The sequence below is a fragment of the Coregonus clupeaformis genome, unplaced genomic scaffold (assembly GCF_020615455.1).
Source record: "Coregonus clupeaformis isolate EN_2021a unplaced genomic scaffold, ASM2061545v1 scaf0117, whole genome shotgun sequence".
In the NCBI taxonomy this organism is placed as follows: Eukaryota; Metazoa; Chordata; class Actinopteri; order Salmoniformes; family Salmonidae; genus Coregonus; species Coregonus clupeaformis.
In genome coordinates, this window is record NW_025533572.1 from 207501 (window position 1) to 231698 (window position 24198).

A 24198-nucleotide genomic window follows, 5' to 3' on the forward strand; every position below is an offset into this window, starting at 1 on the left:
GAGGAGAGGAGAGGAGAGGAGAGGAGAGGAGAGGAGAGGAGAGGAGAGGAGAGGAGAGGAGAGGAGAGGAGAGGAGAGGAGAGGAGAGGAGAGGAGAGGAGAGGAGAGGTAAAACTATCAACACCAGCAGAATGAACAAACTGAGTTGCTGAAATCTGTTTGTGTTAATTATGTCTATAACACAAAACCCTGTGTAAAGTATATCCAAAGAGAGAAAGTCATACTGATTTAACAACTCTATCAACAAATTCAGTTCAACTGTTATGAACCCTGTGACACAAACTACAGCAGCAGAGGACAGAAGTTAATTTATTACCACTGGTTATGTCCGGTTATATCGCAGATTAGTTAAAACAGACTTACCTGCAGTAGAGAAGATTCACAATACTGTACAATACTGTGTGATTGTAGAGAGAGAGAGAGAGAGAGAGAGAGAGAGAGAGAGAGAGAGAGAGAGAGAGAGAGAGAGAGAGAGAGAGAGAGAGAGAGAGAGAGAGAGAGAGAGAGAGAGAGAGAGAGAGAGAGAGAGAGAGAGAGAGAGAGAGAGAGAGAGAGAGAGAGAGAGATGTTACGTAAAATGAGAAAAAAAAAAAGAGGAACTGGAACAAAAGTGGAACCTCTAGTCACATCTGCATCCTCAGCAGGTTTCACATCTCCAGGGCCACGGTCACGTGTGCGTGTGTGTGTGTGAAAAATAAACTCTACATCAGGGTAGACTCTTCAACCGAACGCTGCTTGCACCCGCCCACTCAACTAGAATCACTACTCTCGGCGGGTCTGACCTAGAGTATGTGGACAACTACAAATACCTAGGTGTCTGGTTAGACCGTAAACACTCCTTCCAGACTCACATTAAGCATCTCCAATCAAAAGTTTGATCTAGAATCGGCTTCCTATTTTGCAACAAAGCCTCCTTCACTCATGCTGCCAAACATGCCCTCGTAAAACTGACTATCCTACCGATCCTTGACTTCGGCGATGTCATTTACAAAATAGCCTCCAACCCTCTACTCAGCAAATTGGATGTAGTCTATCACAGTGCCATCCGTTTTGTCTCCAAAGCCCCATACACTACCCACCACTGTGACCTGTACGCTCTTGTTGGCTGGCCCTCACTACGTATTTGTCGCCAAACCCACTGGCTCCAGGTCATCTATAAATCACTGCTAGGCAAATCCCTGTCTTATCTTAGCTCACTGGTCACCATAGCAACACCCACCCGTAGTATGCGCAGGTATATCTCACTGGTCATCCCCAAAGCCAACACCTCCTTTGGCCGCCATTCCTTCCAGTTCTCTGCTGAAAATGACTGGATCGAATTGCAAAAATCTCTGAAGCTGGAGACTCTTATCTCCCTCAATAACTTTAAGCATCAGTTGTCAGAGCACCTTACCGATCACTGCACCTGTACACAGCCCATCTGAAATTAGCCCACCCAACTACCTCATCCCCTTATTTTGCTCATTTGCACCCCAGTATCTCTATTTGCACATCATCTCTTGCACATCTATCACTCCAGTGTTAATACTAAATTGTAATTATTTTGCACTATAGCCTATTTATTGCCTTACCTCCATAACTTGCTACATTTGCACACACTGTATAAATATTTTCTGTTGTATTTTTGACTTTATGTTTTGTTTACCCCATATGTAACTCTGTGTTGTTGTTTTTATCGCACTGCTTTGCTTTATCTTGGCCTGGTCGCAGTTGTAAATGAGAACTTGTTCTCAACTGGCTTACCTGGTTAAATAAAGGTGAAATAAAATAAATAAATAAAAACTGAGGCAGGTCTTCCTCCTTTCATATTTCTAGATCCTGACAAACCCCCCAGTCCCTGGCAGTGACAGCCATAACCATACCATGATGCTGATGACAGGATCAATACAGAATCAATAGAAATATGAAAGGAGCAACGTGTGACTGTGATATGTGGTTGTCTCACCTAGCTATCTTTTTTGTAGATGAGTTTTAATATTGCAGATAGATGGTAGATTCCAATGTAATTGTCTGCACCATTTCCAATCCCCCATATATATTTTTTGTAAATATATATATATATATATAAAATATATGTATGTATATATATAAAATATATATATGTATATATATAAAATATATATATGTATATATCTAAAAAATATATATGTATATACAGTACCAGTCAAAAGTTTGGACATACCTACTCATTCAAGGGTTTTTCTTAATTTTTACTATTTTCTACATTGTAGAATAATAGTGAAGACATCAAAACTATGAAATAACACATATGGAATCATGTAGTAACCAAAAAAGTGTTAAACAAATCAAAATATGTTTTAGATTTTAGATTCTTCAAAGTAGCCACCCTTTGCCTTGATGACAGCTTTGCACACTCTTGGCATTCTCTCAACCAGCTTCACCTGGAATGCTTTTCCAACAGTCTTGAAGGAGTTCCCACATATGCTGAGCACTTGTTGGCTGCTTTTCCTTCACTCTGCGGCCAACTCATCCTAAACCATCTCAAATGGGTTGAGGTCGGGGGATTGTGGAGGCCAGGTCATCTGATGCAGCACTCCATCACTCTCCTTCTTGGTCAAATAGCCCTTACACAGTCTGGAGGTGTGTTGGGTCATTGTCCTGTTGAAAAACAAATGATAGTCCCACTAAGCCCAAACCAGATTGGATGGCGTATCGCTGCAGAATGCTGTGGTAGCCATGCTGGTTAAGTGTACCTTGAATTCTAAATAAATCACAGACAGTGTCACCAGCAAAGCACCCCCACACCATAACACCTCCTCCTCCATGCTTTACGGTGGGAAATACACATGCGGAGATCATCCGTTCACCCACACCGCGTCTCATAAAGACACGGCGGTTGGAACCAAAAATCTCCAATTTGGACTCCAGACCAAAGGACACATTTCCACCAGTCTAATGTCCATTGCTCGTGTTTCTTGGCCCAAGCAAGTCTCTTCTTCTTATTGGTGTCCTTTAGAAGTGGTTTCTTTGCAGCAATTCGACCATGAAGGCCTGATTCACACAGTCTCCTCTGAACAGTTGATGTTGAGATGTGTCTGTGACTTGAACTCTGTGAAGCATTTATTTGGGCTGCAATCTGAGGTGCAGTTAACTCTAATGAACTTATCCTCTGCAGCAGAGGTAACTATGGGTCTTCCTTTCCTGTGGCGGTCCTCATGAGAGCCAGTTTCATCATAGCGCTAGATGGTTTTTGCGACTGCACTTGAAGAAACTTTCAAAGTTCTTGAAATGTTCCGTATTGACTGACCTTCATGTCTTAAAGTAATGATGGACTGTCGTTTCTCTTTGCTTATTTGAGCTGTTCTTGCCATAATCCCCCAACCTCAACCAAATTGAGATGGTTTGGGTTGAGTCGGACCGCAGAGTGAAGGAAAAGCAGCCAACAAGTGCTCAGCATATGTGGGAACTACTTCAAGACTGTTGGTAAAGCATTCCAGGTGAAGCTGGTTGAGAGAATGCCAAGAGTGTGCAAAGCTGTCATCAAGGCAAAGGGTGGCTATTTGAAGAGTCTCAAATATAACATATATTTTGATTTGTTTAACACTTTTTTGGTTACTACATGATTCCATATGTGTTATTTCATCGTTTTGATGGGTTCACTATTATTCTACAATGTAGAAAATAGTAAAAAATAAAGAAAAACCCTTGAATTAGTAGGTGTCCAAACTTTTGACTGGTAGTGAGTGTATGTAGAAAACAATCAGGACTGTTACCTCTAACCAGGACTGTTACCTCTAACCAGGACTGTTACCTCTAACCAGGACTGTTACCTTTAACCAGGACTGTTACCTCTAACCAGGACTGTTACCTCTAACCAGGACTGTTACCTCTAACCAGGACTGTTACCTCTAACCAGGACTGTTACCTCTAACCAGGACTGTTACCTCTAACCAGGACTGTTACCTCTAACCAGGACTGTTACCTCTAACCAGGACTGTTACCTCTAACCAGGATTGTTACCTCTAACCAGGACTGTTACCTCTAACCAGGACTGTTACCTCTAACCAGGACTGTTACCTCTAACCAGGACTGTTACCTCTAACCAGGACTGTTACCTCTAACCAGGACTGTTACCTCTAACCAGGACTGTTACCTCTAACCAGGACTGTTACCGCTAACCAGGACTGTTACCTCTAACCAGGACTGTTACCTCTAACCAGGACTGTTACCTCTAACCAGGACTGTTACCTCTAACCAGGACTGTTACCTCTAACCAGGACTGTTACCTCTAACCAGGACTGTTACCTCTAACCAGGACTGTTACCTCTAACCAGGACTGTTACCTCTAACCAGGACTGTTACCTCTAACCAGGACTGTTACCTCTAACCAGGACTGGCATTACAAACATTACATTTTTGGCAAGCGATTATTCATCCTATGTTGTCCTTAACTCCATAGCAACAGATGTGGGACACAAACACACACACACTCATACACACTCTCCACCCTTCCCCCACAAACAACCACAAGCGCAGACATTCAACAGTTGTTCCAATCCCGAGCCCAACTCAAGAAAATACTTGATGTGTGAATGCCTATACAGTTGTAGCTGTTTGAGAAGGCATGCCAAATTGAGCAAGAATGGGGAGATTTGAGTAACCAATGTTAAGTCCTATCTGACGGAGCTCAGATACACCCCCCTTCCCCTGAAACACACACACACTGGTCCAGCGTTGTGACCATTTTCCCAAGCATCTCTGTGCAGTCAGACCTTTGATTATTTGGTGCCACCAGGGCCACAATACCTTTCCCCCTCTCTGATTGTCAGTGTGACCCCTCTCCATGTGTTACTGCAGCTAGTGTTGCCAGCACTGCCACTACCTCACCTAGCTGTCTTAAGGCCCTAACTGTAAGTCATTCTGGATAAGAGCGTCTGCTAAATGACTCAAATGTAAATGTAAAATGCAAATCCCAGGTAAAAAGTCACAGGAAAACCAAAGACCTTTCCAAGAGGTGTTGAGTGTTCCTGTCTCCAAATCAGAGACAAGGTTAGAATATTGTTGTCCATTAATGATTCCCAACTAAATTTACTGAGCTTGAGCAATTTTGATAAAAAAACAATGGTGTATAAAACATTAGGAAGACCTTCCTAATATTGAGTTGCATCCCCCCTTTTGCCCTCAGAACAGCCTCAATTCGTCGGGGTTGGACTCTACAATATGTAAATTGGAGTCAACAGGGATGCTGGCCACATTCTTCCCACAGTTGTGTCCAGTTGGCTGGATGTCCTTTGAGTGGTGGACCGTTCGTGATACACACGGGAAACTATTGAGTGTGAAAAATCCTGCAGCGTAGCAGTTCTTGACACACTCAAACCGGTGCGCCTGGCACCTACTACCATACCCCGTTTAAAGGCACATAAATATTTTGTCTTGCCCATTCACCCTCTGAATGGCACACATACACAATCCATGTCTCAATTGACTCAAGGCTTAAAAATCCTTCTTTAACCCGTCTCCTCCCCTTCATCTACACTGATTGAAGTGGATTTAACAAGTGACATCAATAAGGGATCATAGCTTTCACCTGGATTCACCTGGTCAGTCTATGTCATGGGAAGAGCAGGTGTTCCTAATGTTTTGTTCACTCAGTGTACAGTTCCTTCAGAAAGTATTCAGACCCCTTGACTTTTCCCACATGTTGTTGTGTTACAGCCTGAATTTAAAATGGATTAAATTGAGATGTTGTCACTGGCCTACACACAATACCCCATAATGTCAAAGTGGAATTATGTTTTTTTATTTTTTTATGAAAAGCTGAAATGTCTTGAGTCAATAAATATTCAGCCCCTTTCTTATGGCAAGCCTAAATAAATTCAGGAGTAAATATTTGCTTAACAAGTCACATAATAAGTTGCATGGACTCACTCTGTGTGCAATAATAGTGTTTAACATGATTGATAGGGTACTGACATGACTACCTCATCTCTGTACCACACACATACAATTATATATAAGGTCCCTCAGTTGAGCAGTGAATTTCAAACACAGATTCAACCACAAAGACAAGGGAGGTTTTCCAACTCCTCGCAAAGAAGGGCACCTATTGGTAGATGGGTAAAAATAAAAAAACTAAGCAGACATTGAATATCCCTTTGAGCATGGTGAAGTTATTAATTACACTTTGGATTGTGTATCAATACACCCAGTCACTACAAATATACAGGCCTCCTTCCTAACTTAGTTGCTGGAGAGGAAGGAAACCGCTCAGGGATTTCACCATTAGGCCAAAGGTGACTTTAAAAACGTTATAGAGTTTATTGGCTGTGATAGGAGAAAACTGAGGATGGATCAACAACATTGTAGTTACTCCACAATACTAACCTAATTGACAGAGTGAAAAGAAGGAAGCCTGTACAGAATACAAATATTCCAAAACATGCATCCTGTTTGCAACAAGGCATTAAAGTAATACTGCAAAGAAATGTGGCAAAGCAATTCACTTTTTGTCCTGAATACTAAGTGTTATGTCTCGGGCAAATCCAATACAACACATTACTGAGTACCACTCTCTATATTTTCCAGCATAGTGGTGGCTGCATCATGTTATGGGTATGCTTGTAATCGTTAAGGACTGGGGAGTTTCTCAGGATAAAAAAGAAATTGACTGGAGCTAATCACAGGCAAAATCCTGGAGGAAAACCTTGTTCAGTCTGCTTTCCAACAGACACTGGGAGATTAATTCTCCTTTCAGCAGGACAATAACCTAAAACACAAGGCCAAATCCACACTGGAGTTCCTTACCAGTGGCCGAGTTACAGTTTTGATAATCCTTAGAGACTTACCCAGAAAGACTCACAGCTGTAATCACTGCCAAAGGTTCTTCTACAAAGTTTTGACTTAGGGATGTGAATATTTATGTCATTGTGATATTTGTAAAAAAAAACGTTTTCACTTTGTCATTATGGGGTATTGTGTGTAGACGGGTGAGAAAAAAATAATATTTATTCAATTTTGAATTCAGGCTGAAACACAACAAAATGTGGAATAAGTCAAGGGGTCTGAATACTTTCTGAAGGCGCTGGATGTGGCCCTAGGAGTTGGGCAAAGCTGGTAGAATCTTATTCAAAATGATTCACAGCTGTAATGGCTTCCAAAGGTACTTCCAGAAGTATTAACTCTGGGATGGGAAGACATACACAATCAAGACATCTTCGTTTTAAATTGTATTTTTATTATTCATTTTGAAAATGTTCTATAATTTTCTTTCACTTTGAAAATGTGGAGTAGGTTGTGTAGATTGGTAAGAAAAACATCACATTTAATCCCTTTTTAGATTTAAGCTATCAAAATGTGAAGACTGCGCAAGGGGTGTGTGACTTTCACTAGGCACTGTATTTTAAATCAGTAACGGCAGGATCGGTATAGAAAAGTATAGATCAGTTTAGAACATTATAGATCAGTATAGATCAGTATAGATCCGTATAGATCAGAATAAAACAGTATAGATCAGAATAGAACAGTACAGATCAGTATAGAACCGTGTAGATCAGTATAGAACCGTATAGAGCCGTATAGACCAGTATAGAACAGTATAGATCAGTATAGATCTGTATAGATCAGTATAGATCAGTATGGAACAGTATAGATCAGTATAGAAAAGTGTAGATCAGTATAGAATAGTATAGAACAGTATAGATCAGTATAGATCAGTATAGAATTGTATAGATCAGTATAGATGATCAGTATAGAAAAGTATAGAACCGTATAGAAAAGTATAGATCCGTATAGGACAGTATAGATCAGTATGGAACAGTATAGAACAGTATAGATCAGTATAGAACAGTATAGAACAGTATAGAACAGTATGGATCAGAATGGAACAGTATAGATCAGTATAGATCAGAATGGAACAGTATAGATCAGTATAGATCAGTATAGATCAGAATGGAACAGTATAGATCAGTATGGATCAGAATGGAACAGTATAGATCAGTATAGATCAGTATAGATCAGAATGGAACAGTATAGATCAGTATGGATCAGAATGGAACAGTATAGATCAGTATAGATCAGAATGGAACAGTATAGAACAGTATAGAACAGTATGGATCAGAATGGAACAGTATAGATCAGTATGGATCAGAATGGAACAGTATAGATCAGTATAGATCAGTATAGATCAGAATGGAACAGTATAGATCAGTATGGATCAGAATGGAATAGTATAGATCAGAATGGAACAGTATAGAACAGTATAGATCAGAATGGAACAGTATAGAACAGTATGGATCAGAATGGAACAGTATAGATCAGTATGGATCAGAATGGAACAGTATAGATCAGTATAGATCAGTATAGAACAGTATAGATCAGTATAGATCAGTATAGAACAGTGTTAGTAATGCCATGGTTGGTTCCTGGGACAGCTCATGTGATGAGGTCACTGCATGGCGTTGTGACGTCACTTCCCGGTGGGGAAGAGCAGGAAGCCGTTAAACACAATCTTCTTGTTCTTCGTGTCGGTCTTCACACTATCCGGTTGCTCGTCTTTAAACGGTTCCAGCCACACCTGGTTATATTAACACACCTGGTTACACACCTGGTTACATTAACACACCTGGTTACACACCTGGTTATATTAACACACCTGGTTATAGAATCATTTAGTGTGTTTTTCAGAAACTGTGTGGTGATTGGTTAGTATGGATGATGTAGAAGAGCGTATTTTTTATAAAACATATATAGCTCAGGTGATAGAAAGACTGCAGTCACACACAGCAAAATAATAAAGCATCCCATTCACTCTGACATAACAAGCCAGAAGGCCATCAGACAATAGAAACACACAACCATTTAGCATTTCGAAATCAAAATATACTACTATTAGCTTGCTACTTCCCATTGCAAACATATTTTATCAAGTTCTGCACACAAAGTAACCAGTGATCTAAAATTTTAATGCAACCGTGTTTAACCCAGTCATGGTCACCCAGTCGTGGTCACCCAGTCGTGGTCACCCAGTCGTGGTCACCCAGTCATGATCACCCAAGTAGCGAGCTGCAATAACAAAACAGTGGTGTGATGATGATCATTTTAAACTCAACTTCTTGTTGAAAGTTAATCTTGAAAAGGGTGATGCTAACAAATTAGCAAACACATCCTCCTCAGTCCTCAACAATAACACCTACTAGCCTACAACACAAACTAACTTGACCATGGGAAAACTAAAGGCTCGCACTCTCAGTACTGACATGGGAAAACTAAAGGCTCACACTCTCAGTACTGACATGGGAAAACTAAAGGCTCACACTCTCAGTACTGACATGGGAAAACTAAAGGCTCACACTCTCAGTACTGACATGGGAAAACTAAAGGCTCGCACTCTCAGTACTCACATGTCTCTAGGCCTACTTTTATTTATTTTTTGTGTAAAACTGTCCCACCCATTGCAAGTCAAAATGTGATTGGTTGATTCCATTGTCACTCCAAAATTCTGCTCTAATACAGTTGAATGGCAGAGGCCTTCTGTCCAGCTTCTGAAAGCCAATAGCTAAGCTAGATAGCTAGATTTATCTTCCCAGAGACCACCAAAGAAAAATCCTGATTGAATATTTTTTTCTCTTCAACGTTAAACAACCCTTTCCTTTCCAACACAAACTGAAGTCATTACATTTGAATATCATTGAAAATAATAAATTAATCAGATTACCATTTCAATATTATTGAAAAGATAGAAATTAAATACAAATTATTTTATCATTCCTTAGGCGTTCTCGTAGGCCTAGAAGGCACTTACTGTTCCCCACTGGATGATGCTCTGTGCTGATTGGTTAGGATGGATGATGCTCTGTGCTGATTGGCTAGTATGGATGATGCTCTGTGCTGATTGGTTAGTATAGATGATGCTCTGGGCTGATTGGTTAGTATGGATGATGCTCTGTGCTGATTGGTTAGTATGAATGATACTATGAGCTGATTGGTTAGTATGGAGGATGCTGTGTGGTGATTGGTTAGTATGGATGATACTATGTGCTGATTGGTTAGTATGGAGGATGGTTCCAACCTTGTGGCCTCGTGACAGGTCCAACACCACACCTCCTGACAGAACCTACACAACATGGAATTAACAATAAAATAGTGTTACCATAGCAATATATGTTGTTAAAGCTGTATATGGTTGATACTGTAATTGATAAGTTAACATTGTTAAACGCTTTACCAAGTTTCGTCATAGTGACTCAACCTGGTGTCGTCATAGTAACCCAACCTAGTGTCATCATACCCTACCTGGTGTTGTTATAGTAACCCTACCTGGTGTCGTCATAGTAACCCTACGTGGTGTTGTCATAGTAACCATACCTGGGTAGTGGCTCTGTTGTTGTAGTCACAGAAACCCAGCTTCTTCTCTCCCAGCACGTCACTCTTCAGAGACAGACACATGCTCACCTACACACACACACACACACTGTTTTACAAGATGTTGAAAGAGAGAGAGAGAGAGACAGAGAGAGAGAGAGAGAGACAGAGAGAGAGAGAGAGAGAGAGAGAGAGAGAGAGAGAGAGAGAGAGAGAGAGAGAGAGAGAGAGAGAGAGAGAGAGAGAGAGAGAGAGAGAGACAGAGAGAGAGAGAGAGAGAGAGAGAGAGAGAGAGAGAGAGAGAGAGAGAGAGAGAGTGTAATACCTGTCTGTCTGAGTAGTACCTGTCTGTCTGCCTACCTTGGCCTCTGAGTGGAAGACAAAGTAGTAGACTCCAGATATGCTGCAGGTGAAGATTCCAGAGGTCAAACTGATCAGGCTGCTGCTAGTGATGGCGGTGTTATATGTCAGGGGTCGATTGTAGAGGGGGTAGGAGCTGTCTGTCCGGGACACAGAGAAGGCTGCACGTTGTTGTTGGGCCTGGTCCCCGCCCATCCCCGGGGGCCCAGGGGGGCCCGGGGGGCCAGGGGGGCCTTCAGGGCCCAGATCTCCTCTGAAGCCTTTAGGCCCCATGTCCCCCGGAAACCCCCGGCTCCCCTTCGCCCCCTTCAGGACACGGGGCGACACCGCATCCAGCTGCAGTGCTGGGAGAAAGAGGAGTGAGGGACAGGGGTTTACTAAAAAGCAACCTTTAGATGAGCACTTTTCAGTTCTATACCACAGACCCCGAGAAAACTATAACGGACCCTGAGCACACTATAACGGACCCTGAGCACACTATAACGGACCCTGAGCACACTATAACGGACCCTGAGCACACTATAACGGACCCTGAGCACACTATAACGGACCCTGAGCACACTATAACGGACCCTGAGCACACTATAACGGACCCTGAGCACACTATAACACACCATAACAGACTATAACACACTATAACACACCATAACACACTATAATAATAATAATAACAATAATATGCCATTTAGCAGACGCTTTTATCCAAAGCGACTTACAGTCATGCGTGCATACATTTTTGTGTATGGGTGGTCCCGGGGATCGAACCCACTACCTTGGCGTTACAAGCGCCGTGCTCTACCAGCTGAGCTACAGAGGACCACATATAACACACTATATATAACACACTATATATAACACACTATAACACACTATAACACACTATAACACACTATAACACACTATAACACACCATAACACACCATAACAGACTATAACACACTATAACACACTATAACACACTATAACAGACTATAACACACTATAACACACTATAACACACTACAACACACTACAACACACTATAACAGACTATAACACACTATAACACATTATAACACACTACAACACACTATAACACACTATAACAGACTATAACACACTATAACACACTATAACACACTATAACACATTATAACACACTACAACACATTATAACACACTATAACACACTATAACACCCTATAACACACTATAACACACTATAACACACCATAACAGACTTTAACACACTATAACAGACTATAACACACTATAACACACTATAACACATTATAACACACTACAACACACTATAACACACTATAACACATTATAACACACTATAACACACTATAACAGACTATAACACACTATAACACATTATAACACACTATAACAGACTATAACACACTAACACATTATAACACGGCAGGTAGCTTAATGGTTAAGTGCGTTGTGCCAGTACCCGAAAGGTCGCTGGTTCTAATCCCCGAGCCGACTAGGTGAAAAATCTGTCGATGTGCCCTTGAGCAAGGCACTTAACCCTAATTGCTCCTGTAAGTCGCTCTGGATAAGAGCGTCTGCTAAATGACCAATTTATTTTTTATTTTTTTTATTTAACACACTACAACACACTATAACACACTATAACACACTATAACAGACTATAACACACTATAACAGACTATAACACACTAAAACACACTATAACACACTATAACACGCTATAACACACTATAACACACTATAACACACTATAACAGACCCTGAGCACACTAACCACACAGTCCTCTTTACTGACAGTTAATATAACATGCTCTTTCTTTCTTTCCTTTCTTTCCTGACTCTCCTTTCTCTCTCATCCGTCCATCTCTCTGTTACCTGACTCTCCTTTTTCTCCCTTTGCTCCTTGTCGTCCATCCCGGCCTGGAGCTCCTGGCGCTCCTGGTGTTCCGTCCTGGACCGAGCATCTGTCCAGGCATCGCCCCAAGGAAAGGAGCACCGCCACACACACCACAGACAGTGAGTAGCCTGACATCATCCTCAGGAACCCTGAGAAGACAGGACGCAGAGAGATGACATCATAGAGGGTCAAATACAACATCACAGGAGAGATATGACATCTCAGGAGAGATGACACACCTGAACCCAAAGGCTTGATGGTTATTTGATGGGCTGAATCAAATGCTTGATAGTTAGTTGATTGGTTCACCCAAAGGCTTGATGGTTATTTGATGGGCTGAATCAAATGCTTGGTAGTTAGTTGATTGGTTCACCCAAAGGCTTGATTGTTATTTGATGGGCTCAATCAAATGCTTCATAGTTAGTTGATTGGTTCACTCAAAGGCTTGATGGTTATTTGATGGGCTGAATCAAATGCTTGATAGTTAGTTGATTGGTTCACCCAAAGGCTTGATGGTTATTTGATGGGCTGAATCAAATGCTTGATAGTTAGCTGGTTGGTTCACCCAAAGGCTTGATGGTTATTTGATGGGGTAATATGCTGCTACTGGAATGGAACCAATATGTGTACTGGCTGGGAGGCAGGAGGACAGAGTTGGGAAACACTGCTATAGAGTTTCATGTGTCTACATCACGGTCCTGGAGGGCCGAACCCTGGTCTAGGGTGTAATCAAACGGTCCTGGAGGGCCGAACCCTGGTCTAGGGTGTAATCAAACGGTCCTGGAGGGCCGAACCCTGGTCTAGGGTGTAATCAAACGGTCCTGGAGGGCCGAACCCTGGTCTAGGGTGTAATCAAACGGTCCTGGAGGGCCGAACCCTGGTCTACATGCTCAGATCCAGAATAGAACAGCAGTCTCTGATGGTTCAGTTGGATAGAACAGGGTTTCCCAACCCTCTCCTCACCCACACAATATGTTTCACATCTCTCCCAACCCTCTCCTCACCCACACAATATGTTTCACATCTCTCCCAACCCTCTCCTTGGGCCCCCCCAAGACGTTTCCCAGGTTTCCCAACCCTCTCCTCGGGCCCCCCCAAAACATTTCGAGGGCAGAGGAGAAAGTTGGGAAAACCTGTGTTAGAGCACTGAGTTCGTAATGCTTTCTACCTCTAATCCTCCCCTGCTCTCCAAAAAGTCAAAAGTCATTAGTCGAATGTCTAAACTCTCTTATAAATATATCTGTATATAACATGTCTATTTAATATGTGTAGATATGTATCACTCACCGGTGTTTGTGTTCAGCATAGACCAGATTAGAGATGTCTTGTGTGTCTGTTCCTTCTTTTTAGTTTTGTTGAATGAAGTCCATCCACTAGTTATTACATTGATCACACACACACACACACACACACACACACACACACACACACACACACACACACACACACACACGCCTGCAGCATACACTCTCACCCACTGAAACACATGAGTCAGTAGATTTATTTCCTCAAACTGTTTTGACTGGATCACCACCACAAACAGAGAAAGACAAAAACACTTATTACTGGAACAACTTAACATGGTTAAAACACTAAACCACTTCTTACTGGAACAACTTAACATGGTTAAAACACTAAACCACTTCTTACTGAATCAACTTAACATGGTTAAAACACAAAACCACTTCTTACTGTAACAACTTAACATGGTTAAAACACTAAACCACTTCTTACTGTAATAACGTAACATGGTTAAAACACTAAAACACTTCTTACTGTAACAACTTAACATGGTTAAAACACTAAACCACTTCTTACTGGAACAACTTAACATGGTTAAAACACTAAACCACTTCTTACTGGAACAACTTAACATGGTTAAAACACAAAACCACTTCTTACTGGAACAACTTAACATGGTTAAAACACAAAACCACTTCTTACTGGAACAACTTAACATGGTTAAAACACTAAACCACTTCTTACTGGAACAACTTACCATGGTTAAAACACAAAACCACTTCTTACTGGAACAACTTAACATGGTTAAAACACAAAACCACTTCTTACTGGAACAACTTAACATGGTTAAAACACTAAACCACTTCTTACTGGAACAACTTAACATGGTTAAAACACTAAACCACTTCTTACTGTAACAACTTAACATGGTTAAAACACTAAAACACTTCTTACTGGAACAACTTAACATGGTTAAAACACTAAACCATTTCTTACTGTAACAACTTAACATGGTTAAAACACTAAACCACGTCTTACTGGAAAAACTTAACATGGTTAAAACACTAAACCACTTCTTACTGTAACAACTTAACATGGTTAAAACACTAAACCACTTCTTACTGGAACAACTTAACATGGTGAAAACACTAAACTACTTCTTACTGGAACAACTTAACATGGTTAAAACACAAAACCACTTCTTACTGTAACAACTTACCATGGTTAAAACACAAAACCACTTCTTACTGGAACAACTTAACATGGTTAAAACACAAAACCACTTCTTACTGGAACAACTTAACATGGTTAAAACACTAAACCACTTCTTACTGGAACAACTTACCATGGTTAAAACACAAAACCACTTCTTACTGGAACAACTTAACATGGTTAAAACACTAAACCACTTCTTACTGAATCAACTTAACATGGTTAAAACACTAAACCACTTCTTACTGTAACAACTTAACATGGTTAAAACACTAAACCACTTCTTACTGGAACAACTTAACATGGTTAAAACACTAAAACCACTTCTTACTGTAACAACTTAACATGGTTAAAACACTAAACCACTTCTTACTGTAACAACTTACCATGGTTAAAACACAAAACCACTTATTACTGTAACAACTTAACATGGTTAAAACACAAAACCACTTCTTACTGGAACAACTTAACATGGTTAAAACACTAAACCACTTCTTACTGGAACAACTTAACATGGTTAAAACACTAAACCACTTCTTACTGTAACAACTTAACATGGTTAAAACACTAAACCACTTCTTACTGTAACAACTTAACATGGTTAAAACACAAAACCACTTCTTACTGTAACAACTTAACATGGTTAAAACACTAAACCACTTCTTACTGGAACAACTTAACATGGTTAAAACACTAAACCACTTCTTACTGGAACAACTTAACATGGTTAAAACACTAAACCACTTCTTACTGGAACAACTTAACATGGTTAAAACACTAAACCACTTCTTACTGAAACAACTTAACATGGTTAAAACACTAAAATACTTCTTACAGAAATAACTTAAACCACTTCTTACTGTAACAACTTAACATGGTTAAAACACTAAACCACTTCTTACTGGAACAACTTAACATGGTTAAAACACAAAACCACTTCTTACTGTAACAACTTAACATGGTTAAAACACAAAACCACTTCTTACTGGAACAACTTAACATGGTTAAAACACTAAACCACTTCTTACTGGAACAACTTAACATGGTTAAAACACTAAACCACTTCTTACTGTAACAACTTAACATGGTTAAAACACTAAACCACTTCTTACTGTAACAACTTAACATGGTTAAAACACTAAACCACTTCTTACTGGAACAACTTACCATGGTTAAAACACAAAAGCACTTCTTACTGTAACAACTTAACATGGTTAAAACACTAAACCACTTCTTACTGTAATAACGTAATATGGTTAAAACACTAAAACACTTCTTACTGTAACAACTTAACATGGTGAAAACACTAAACTACTTCTTACTGGAACAACTTAACATGGTTAAAACACTAAACCACTTCTTACTGGAACAACTTACCATGGTTAAAACACAAAACCACTTCTTACTGGAACAACTTAACATGGTTAAAACACAAAACCACTTCTTACTGGAACAACTTAACATGGTTAAAACACTAAACCACTTCTTACTGGAACAACTTACCATGGTTAAAACACAAAACCACTTCTTACTGGAACAACTTAACATGGTTAAAACACAAAACCACTTCTTACTGGAACAACTTAACATGGTTAAAACACTAAACCACTTCTTACTGGAACAACTTAACATGGTTAAAACACTAAACCACTTCTTACTGTAATAACGTAACATGGTTAAAACACTAAAACACTTCTTACTGTAACAACTTAACATGGTTAAAACACTAAACCACTTCTTACTGTAACAACTTAACATGGTTAAAACACTAAACCACGTCTTACTGGAACAACTTAACATGGTTAAAACACTAAACCACTTATTACTGTAACAACTTAACATGGTTAAAACACTAAACCACTTCTTACTGTAACAACTTAACATGGTGAAAACACTAAACCACTTCTTACTGGAACAACTTAACATGGTTAAAACACAAAACCACTTCTTACTGTAACAACTTAACATGGTTAAAACACTAAACCACTTCTTACTGTAACAACTTAACATGGTTAAAACACTAAACCACTTCTTACTGTAACAACTTAACATGGTTAAAACACTAAACCACTTCTTACTGAATCAACTTAACATGGTTAAAACACAAAACCACTTCTTACTGTAACAACTTAACATGGTTAAAACACTAAACCACTTCTTACTGTAATAACGTAACATGGTTAAAACACTAAAACACTTCTTACTGTAACAACTTAACATGGTTAAAACACTAAAACACTTCTTACTGTAACAACTTAACATGGTTAAAACACTAAACCACTTCTTACTGTAACAACTTACCATGGTTAAAACACAAAACCACTTATTACTGTAACAACTTAACATGGTTAAAACACAAAACCACTTCTTACTGGAACAACTTAACATGGTTAAAACACTAAACCACTTCTTACTGGAACAACTTAACATGGTTAAAACACTAAACCACTTCTTACTGTAACAACTTAACATGGTTAAAACACAAAACCACTTCTTACTGTAACAACTTAACATGGTTAAAACACAAAACCACTTCTTACTGTAACAACTTAACATGGTTAAAACACTAAACCACTTCTTACTGTAACAACTTAACATGGTTAAAACACTAAACCACTTCTTACTGGAACAACTTAACATGGTTAAAACACTAAACCACTTCTTACTGTAACAGCTTAACATGGTTAAAACACAAAAGCACTTCTTACTGTAACAACTTAACATGGTTAAAACACTAAACCACTTCTTACTGTAACAACGTAACATGGTTAAAACACTAAACCACTTCTTACTGGAACAACTTAACATGGTTAAAACACTAAACCACTTCTTACTGAATCAACTTAACATAGTTAAAACACTAAACAACTTCTTACTGAATCAACTTAACATGGTTAAAACACTAAAATACTTCTTACAGAAATAACTTAAACCACTTCTTACTGTAACAACTTAACATGGTTAAAACACTAAACCACTTCTTACTGGAACAACTTAACATGGTTAAAACACAAAACCACTTCTTAATGAATCAACTTAACATGGTTAAAACACAAAACCACTTCTTACTGGAACAACTTAACATGGTTAAAACACTAAACCACTTCTTACTGGAACAACTTAACATGGTTAAAACACAAAACCACTTCTTACTGTAACAACTTAACATGGTTAAAACACTAAACCACTTCTTACTGGAACAACTTAACATGGTTAAAACACTAAACCACTTCTTACTGGAACAACTTACCATGGTTAAAACACAAAACCACTTCTTACTGGAACAACTTAACATGGTTAAAACACTAAACCACTTCTTACTGGAACAACTTAACATGGTTAAAACACAAAACCACTTCTTACTGTAACAACTTAACATGGTTAAAACACTAAACCACTTCTTACTGTAACAACTTAACATGGTTAAAACACTAAACCACTTCTTACTGTAACAACTTACCATGGTTAAAACACAAAACCACTTATTACTGTAACAACTTAACATGGTTAAAACACAAAACCACTTCTTACTGTAATAACGTAACATGGTTAAAACACTAAAACACTTCTTACTGTAACAACTTAACATGGTTAAAACACTAAAACACTTCTTACTGTAACAACTTACCATGGTTAAAACACTAAACCACTTCTTACTGTAACAACTTACCATGGTTAAAACACAAAACCACTTATTACTGTAACAACTTAACATGGTTAAAACACAAAACCACTTCTTACTGTAACAACTTAACATGGTTAAAACACTAAACCACTTCTTACTGGAACAACTTAACATGGTTAAAACACTAAACCACTTATTACTGTAACAACTTAACATGGTTAAAACACTAAACCACTTCTTACTGTAACAACTTAACATGGTTAAAACACTAAACCACTTCTTACTGAATCAACTTAACATGGTTAAAACACTAAACCACTTCTTACTGTAACAACTTAACATGGTTAAAACACTAAACCACTTCTTACTGTAACAACGTAACATGGTTAAAACACTAAACCACTTCTTACTGTAACAACTTAACATGGTTAAAACACTAAACCACTTCTTACTGTAACAACTTAACATGGTGAAAACACTAAACCACTTCTTACTGTAACAACTTAACATGGTTAAAACACTAAAACACTTCTTACTGGAACAACTTAACATGGTTAAAACACTAAACCACTTCTTACTGGAACAACTTAACATGGTTAAAACACTAAACCACTTCTTACTGTAACAACTTAACATGGTTAAAACACAAAACCACTTCTTACTGGAACAACTTAACATGGTTAAAACACTAAACCACTTCTTACTGGAACAACTTAACATGGTTAAAACACTAAACCACTTCTTACTGTAACAACTTAACATGGTTAAAACACTAAACCACTTCTTACTGGAACAACTTAACATGGTTAAAACACTAAAACACTTCTTAATGAATCAACTTAACATGGTTAAAACACAAAAGCACTTCTTACTGTAACAACTTAACATGGTTAAAACACTAAACCACTTCTTACTGTAATAACGTAACATGGTTAAAACACTAAAACACTTCTTACTGTAACAACTTAACATGGTTAAAACACTAAACCACTTCTTACTGGAACAACTTAACATGGTTAAAACACAAAACCACTTCTTACTGTAACAACTTAACATGGTTAAAACACTAAACCCCTTCTTACTGAATCAACTTAACATGGTTAAAACACTAAACCACTTCTTACTGTAACAACTTAACATGGTTAAAACACTAAACCACTTATTACTGTAACAACTTAACATGGTTAAAACACTAAACCACTTCTTACTGGAACAACTTAACATGGTTAAAACACAAAACCACTTCTTACTGGAACAACTTAACATGGTTAAAACACTAAACCACTTCTTACTGGAACAACTTAACATGGTTAAAACACTAAACCACTTCTTACTGTAACAACTTAACATGGTTAAAACACTAAACCACTTCTTACTGGAACAACTTAACATGGTTAAAACACAAAACCACTTCTTACTGTAACAACTTAACATGGTTAAAACACTAAACCACTTCTTACTGTAACAACGTAACATGGTTAAAACACTAAAACACTTCTTACTGGAACAACTTAACATGGTTAAAACACTAAAACACTTCTTACTGTAACAACTTAACATGGTTAAAACACTAAACCACTTCTTACTGGAACAACTTAACATGGTTAAAACACAAAACCATTTATTACTGTAACAACTTAACATGGTTAAAACACAAAACCACTTCTTACTGGAACAACTTAACATGGTTAAAACACTAAACCACTTCTTACTGTAACAACTTAACATGGTTAAAACACTAAACCACTTCTTACTGTAACAACTTAACATGGTTAAAACACTAAACCACTTCTTAATGAATCAACTTAACATGGTTAAAACACAAAAGCACTTCTTACTGTAACAACTTAACATGGTTAAAACACTAAACCACTTCTTACTGTAATAACGTAACATGGTTAAAACACTAAAACACTTCTTACTGTAACAACTTAACATGGTTAAAACACTAAACCACTTCTTACTGTAACAACTTAACATGGTGAAAACACTAAACCACTTCTTACTGTAATAACGTAACATGGTTAAAACACTAAAACACTTCTTACTGTAACAACTTAACATGGTTAAAACACTAAACCACTTCTTACTGGAACAACTTAACATGGTTAAAACACAAAACCACTTCTTACTGGAACAACTTAACATGGTTAAAACACAAAACCACTTCTTACTGGAACAACTTACCATGGTTAAAACACTAAACCACTTCTTACTGAAACAACTTAACATGGTTAAAACACTAAACCACTTCTTACTGGAACAACTTAACATGGTTAAAACACTAAACCACTTCTTACTGGAACAACTTAACATGGTTAAAACACTAAACCACTTCTTACTGGAACAACTTAACATGGTTAAAACACAAAACCACTTCTTACTGGAACAACTTACCATGGTTAAAACACAAAACCACTTCTTACTGGAACAACTTAACATGGTTAAAACACTAAACCACTTCTTACTGGAACAACTTAACATGGTTAAAACACTAAACCACTTCTTACTGTAATAACGTAACATGGTTAAAACACTAAAACACTTCTTACTGTAACAACTTAACATGGTTAAAACACTAAACCACTTCTTACTGGAACAACTTAACATGGTTAAAACACTAAACCACGTCTTACTGGAACAACTTAACATGGTTAAAACACTAAACCACTTCTTACTGTAACAACTTAACATGGTTAAAACACTAAACCACTTCTTACTGTAACAACTTAACATGGTTAAAACACTAAACCACTTCTTACTGGAACAACTTAACATGGTTAAAACACAAAACCACTTCTTACTGTAACAACTTAACATGGTTAAAACACTAAACCACTTCTTACTGAATCAACTTAACATGGTTAAAACACAAAACCACTTCTTACTGTAACAACTTAACATGGTTAAAACACTAAACCACTTCTTACTGTAATAACTTAACATGGTTAAAACACTAAAACACTTCTTACTGTAACAACTTAAACATGGTTAAAACACTAAAACACTTCTTACTGTAACAACTTAACATGGTTAAAACACTAAACCACTTCTTACTGGAACAACTTAACATGGTTAAAACACAAAACCACTTCTTACTGGAACAACTTAACATGGTTAAAACACAAAACCACTTCTTACTGGAACAACTTAACATGGTTAAAACACTAAACCACTTCTTACTGGAACAACTTAACATGGTTAAAACACTAAACCACTTCTTACTGTAACAACTTAACATGGTTAAAACACTAAACCACTTCTTACTGTAACAACTTAACATGGTTAAAACACTAAAGCACTTCTTACTGTAACAACTTAACATGGTTAAAACACTAAACCACTTCTTACTGTAACAACGTAACATGGTTAAAACACTAAAACACTTCTTACTGTAACAACTTAAACATGGTTAAAACACTAAACCACTTCTTACTGGAACAACTTAACATGGTTAAAACACAAAACCACTTCTTACTGTAACAACTTAACATGGTTAAAACACAAAACCACTTCTTACTGTAACAACTTAACATGGTTAAAACACTAAACCCCTTCTTACTGAATCAACTTAACATGGTTAAAACACTAAACCACTTCTTACTGTAACAACTTAACATGGTTAAAACACTAAACCACTTCTTACTGGAACAACTTAACATGGTTAAAACACTAAACCACTTCTTACTGGAACAACTTAACATGGTTAAAACACAAAACCACTTCTTACTGGAACAACTTAACATGGTTAAAACACTAAAACCACTTCTTACTGGAACAACTTAACATGGTTAAAACACTAAACCACTTCTTACTGGAACAACTTAACATGGTTAAAACACTAAACCACTTCTTACTGGAACAACTTAACATGGTTAAAACACTAAAACACTTCTTACTGTAACAACTTAACATGGTTAAAACACTAAACCATTTCTTACTGTAACAACTTAACATGGTTAAAACACTAAACCACGTCTTACTGTAACAACTTAACATGGTTAAAACACTAAACCACTTATTACTGTAACAACTTAACATGGTTAAAACACTAAACCACTTCTTACTGGAACAACTTAACATGGTGAAAACACTAAACTACTTCTTACTGGAACAACTTAACATGGTTAAAACACAAAACCACTTCTTACTGTAACAACTTAACATGGTTAAAACACTAAACCACTTCTTACTGAATCAACTTAACATGGTTAAAACACTAAACCACTTCTTACTGTAACAACTTAACATGGTTAAAACACTAAACCACTTCTTACTGTAATAACTTAACATGGTTAAAACACTAAAACACTTCTTACTGTAACAACTTAAACATGGTTAAAACACTAAAACACTTCTTACTGTAACAACTTAACATGGTTAAAACACTAAACCACTTCTTACTGTAACAACTTACCATGGTTAAAACACAAAACCACTTATTACTGTAACAACTTAACATGGTTAAAACACAAAACCACTTCTTACTGGAACAACTTAACATGGTTAAAACACTAAACCACTTCTTACTGGAACAACTTAACATGGTTAAAACACTAAACCACTTCTTACTGTAACAACTTAACATGGTTAAAACACTAAACCACTTCTTACTGTAACAACTTAACATGGTTAAAACACAAAACCACTTCTTACTGTAACAACTTAACATGGTTAAAACACTAAACCACTTCTTACTGGAACAACGTAACATGGTTAAAACACTAAACCACTTCTTACTGTAACAACTTAACATGGTTAAAACACTAAACCACTTCTTACTGGAACAACTTAACATGGTTAAAACACTAAACCACTTCTTACTGAATCAACTTAACATAGTTAAAACACTAAACAACTTCTTACTGAAACAACTTAACATGGTTAAAACACTAAAATACTTTAAGAAATAAACCACTTCTTACTGTAACAACTTAACATGGTTAAAACACTAAACCACTTCTTACTGGAACAACTTACCATGGTTAAAACACAAAACCACTTCTTACTGGAACAACTTACCATGGTTAAAACACAAAACCACTTCTTACTGGAACAACTTAACATGGTTAAAACACTAAACTACTTCTTACTGGAACAACTTAACATGGTTAAAACACAAAACCCCTTCTTACTGTAACAACTTAACATGGTTAAATCACTAAACCACTTATTACTGTAACAACTTAACATGGTTAAAACACAAAACCACTTCTTACTGTAACAACTTAACATGGTTAAAACACTAAACCACTTCTTACTGTAATAACGTAACATGGTTAAAACACTAAAACACTTCTTACTGTAACAACTTAACATGGTGAAAACACTAAACTACTTCTTACTGGAACAACTTAACATGGTTAAAACACTAAACCACTTCTTACTGGAACAACTTACCATGGTTAAAACACAAAACCACTTCTTACTGGAACAACTTAACATGGTTAAAACACAAAACCACTTCTTACTGGAACAACTTAACATGGTTAAAACACTAAACCACTTCTTACTGGAACAACTTAACATGGTTAAAACACTAAACCACTTCTTACTG

At 37.5% G+C, this 24198-nt stretch overlaps 2 protein-coding genes across 3 annotated transcripts in view; both read right to left on the reverse strand.

The window, feature by feature from the left end:
- The window catches only part of LOC121558447 (complement C1q subcomponent subunit C), a 5906-nt gene extending 5464 nt beyond the window's left edge, over positions 1-442 (reverse strand). Inside the window, exon 1 of one of the 2 annotated variants that reach the window (XM_041871829.2) lies at positions 364-442. The gene's annotated coding sequence lies outside the window, so the exon portion shown is untranslated. Of the gene's footprint in view, positions 1-316; positions 344-363 lie in introns of those variants that run through there. The other variant, XM_045213509.1, reaches the window with a different exon arrangement.
- A 6737-nt stretch (positions 443-7179) lies between these two features.
- c1qa (complement component 1, q subcomponent, A chain) lies at positions 7180-13947 on the reverse strand. Its single transcript, XM_041871827.2, has 6 exons — positions 13850-13947; positions 12541-12711; positions 10681-11024; positions 10324-10410; positions 10028-10072; positions 7180-8533 (listed from the first exon to the last, which is right to left on the reverse strand). Exons 1-6 carry the CDS (start codon positions 13866-13868, stop codon positions 8426-8428), a joined length of 774 nt encoding a protein of 257 aa, XP_041727761.1. The 5' UTR covers positions 13869-13947; the 3' UTR covers positions 7180-8425.
- Between the last annotated feature and the right edge of the window lie 10251 nt (positions 13948-24198).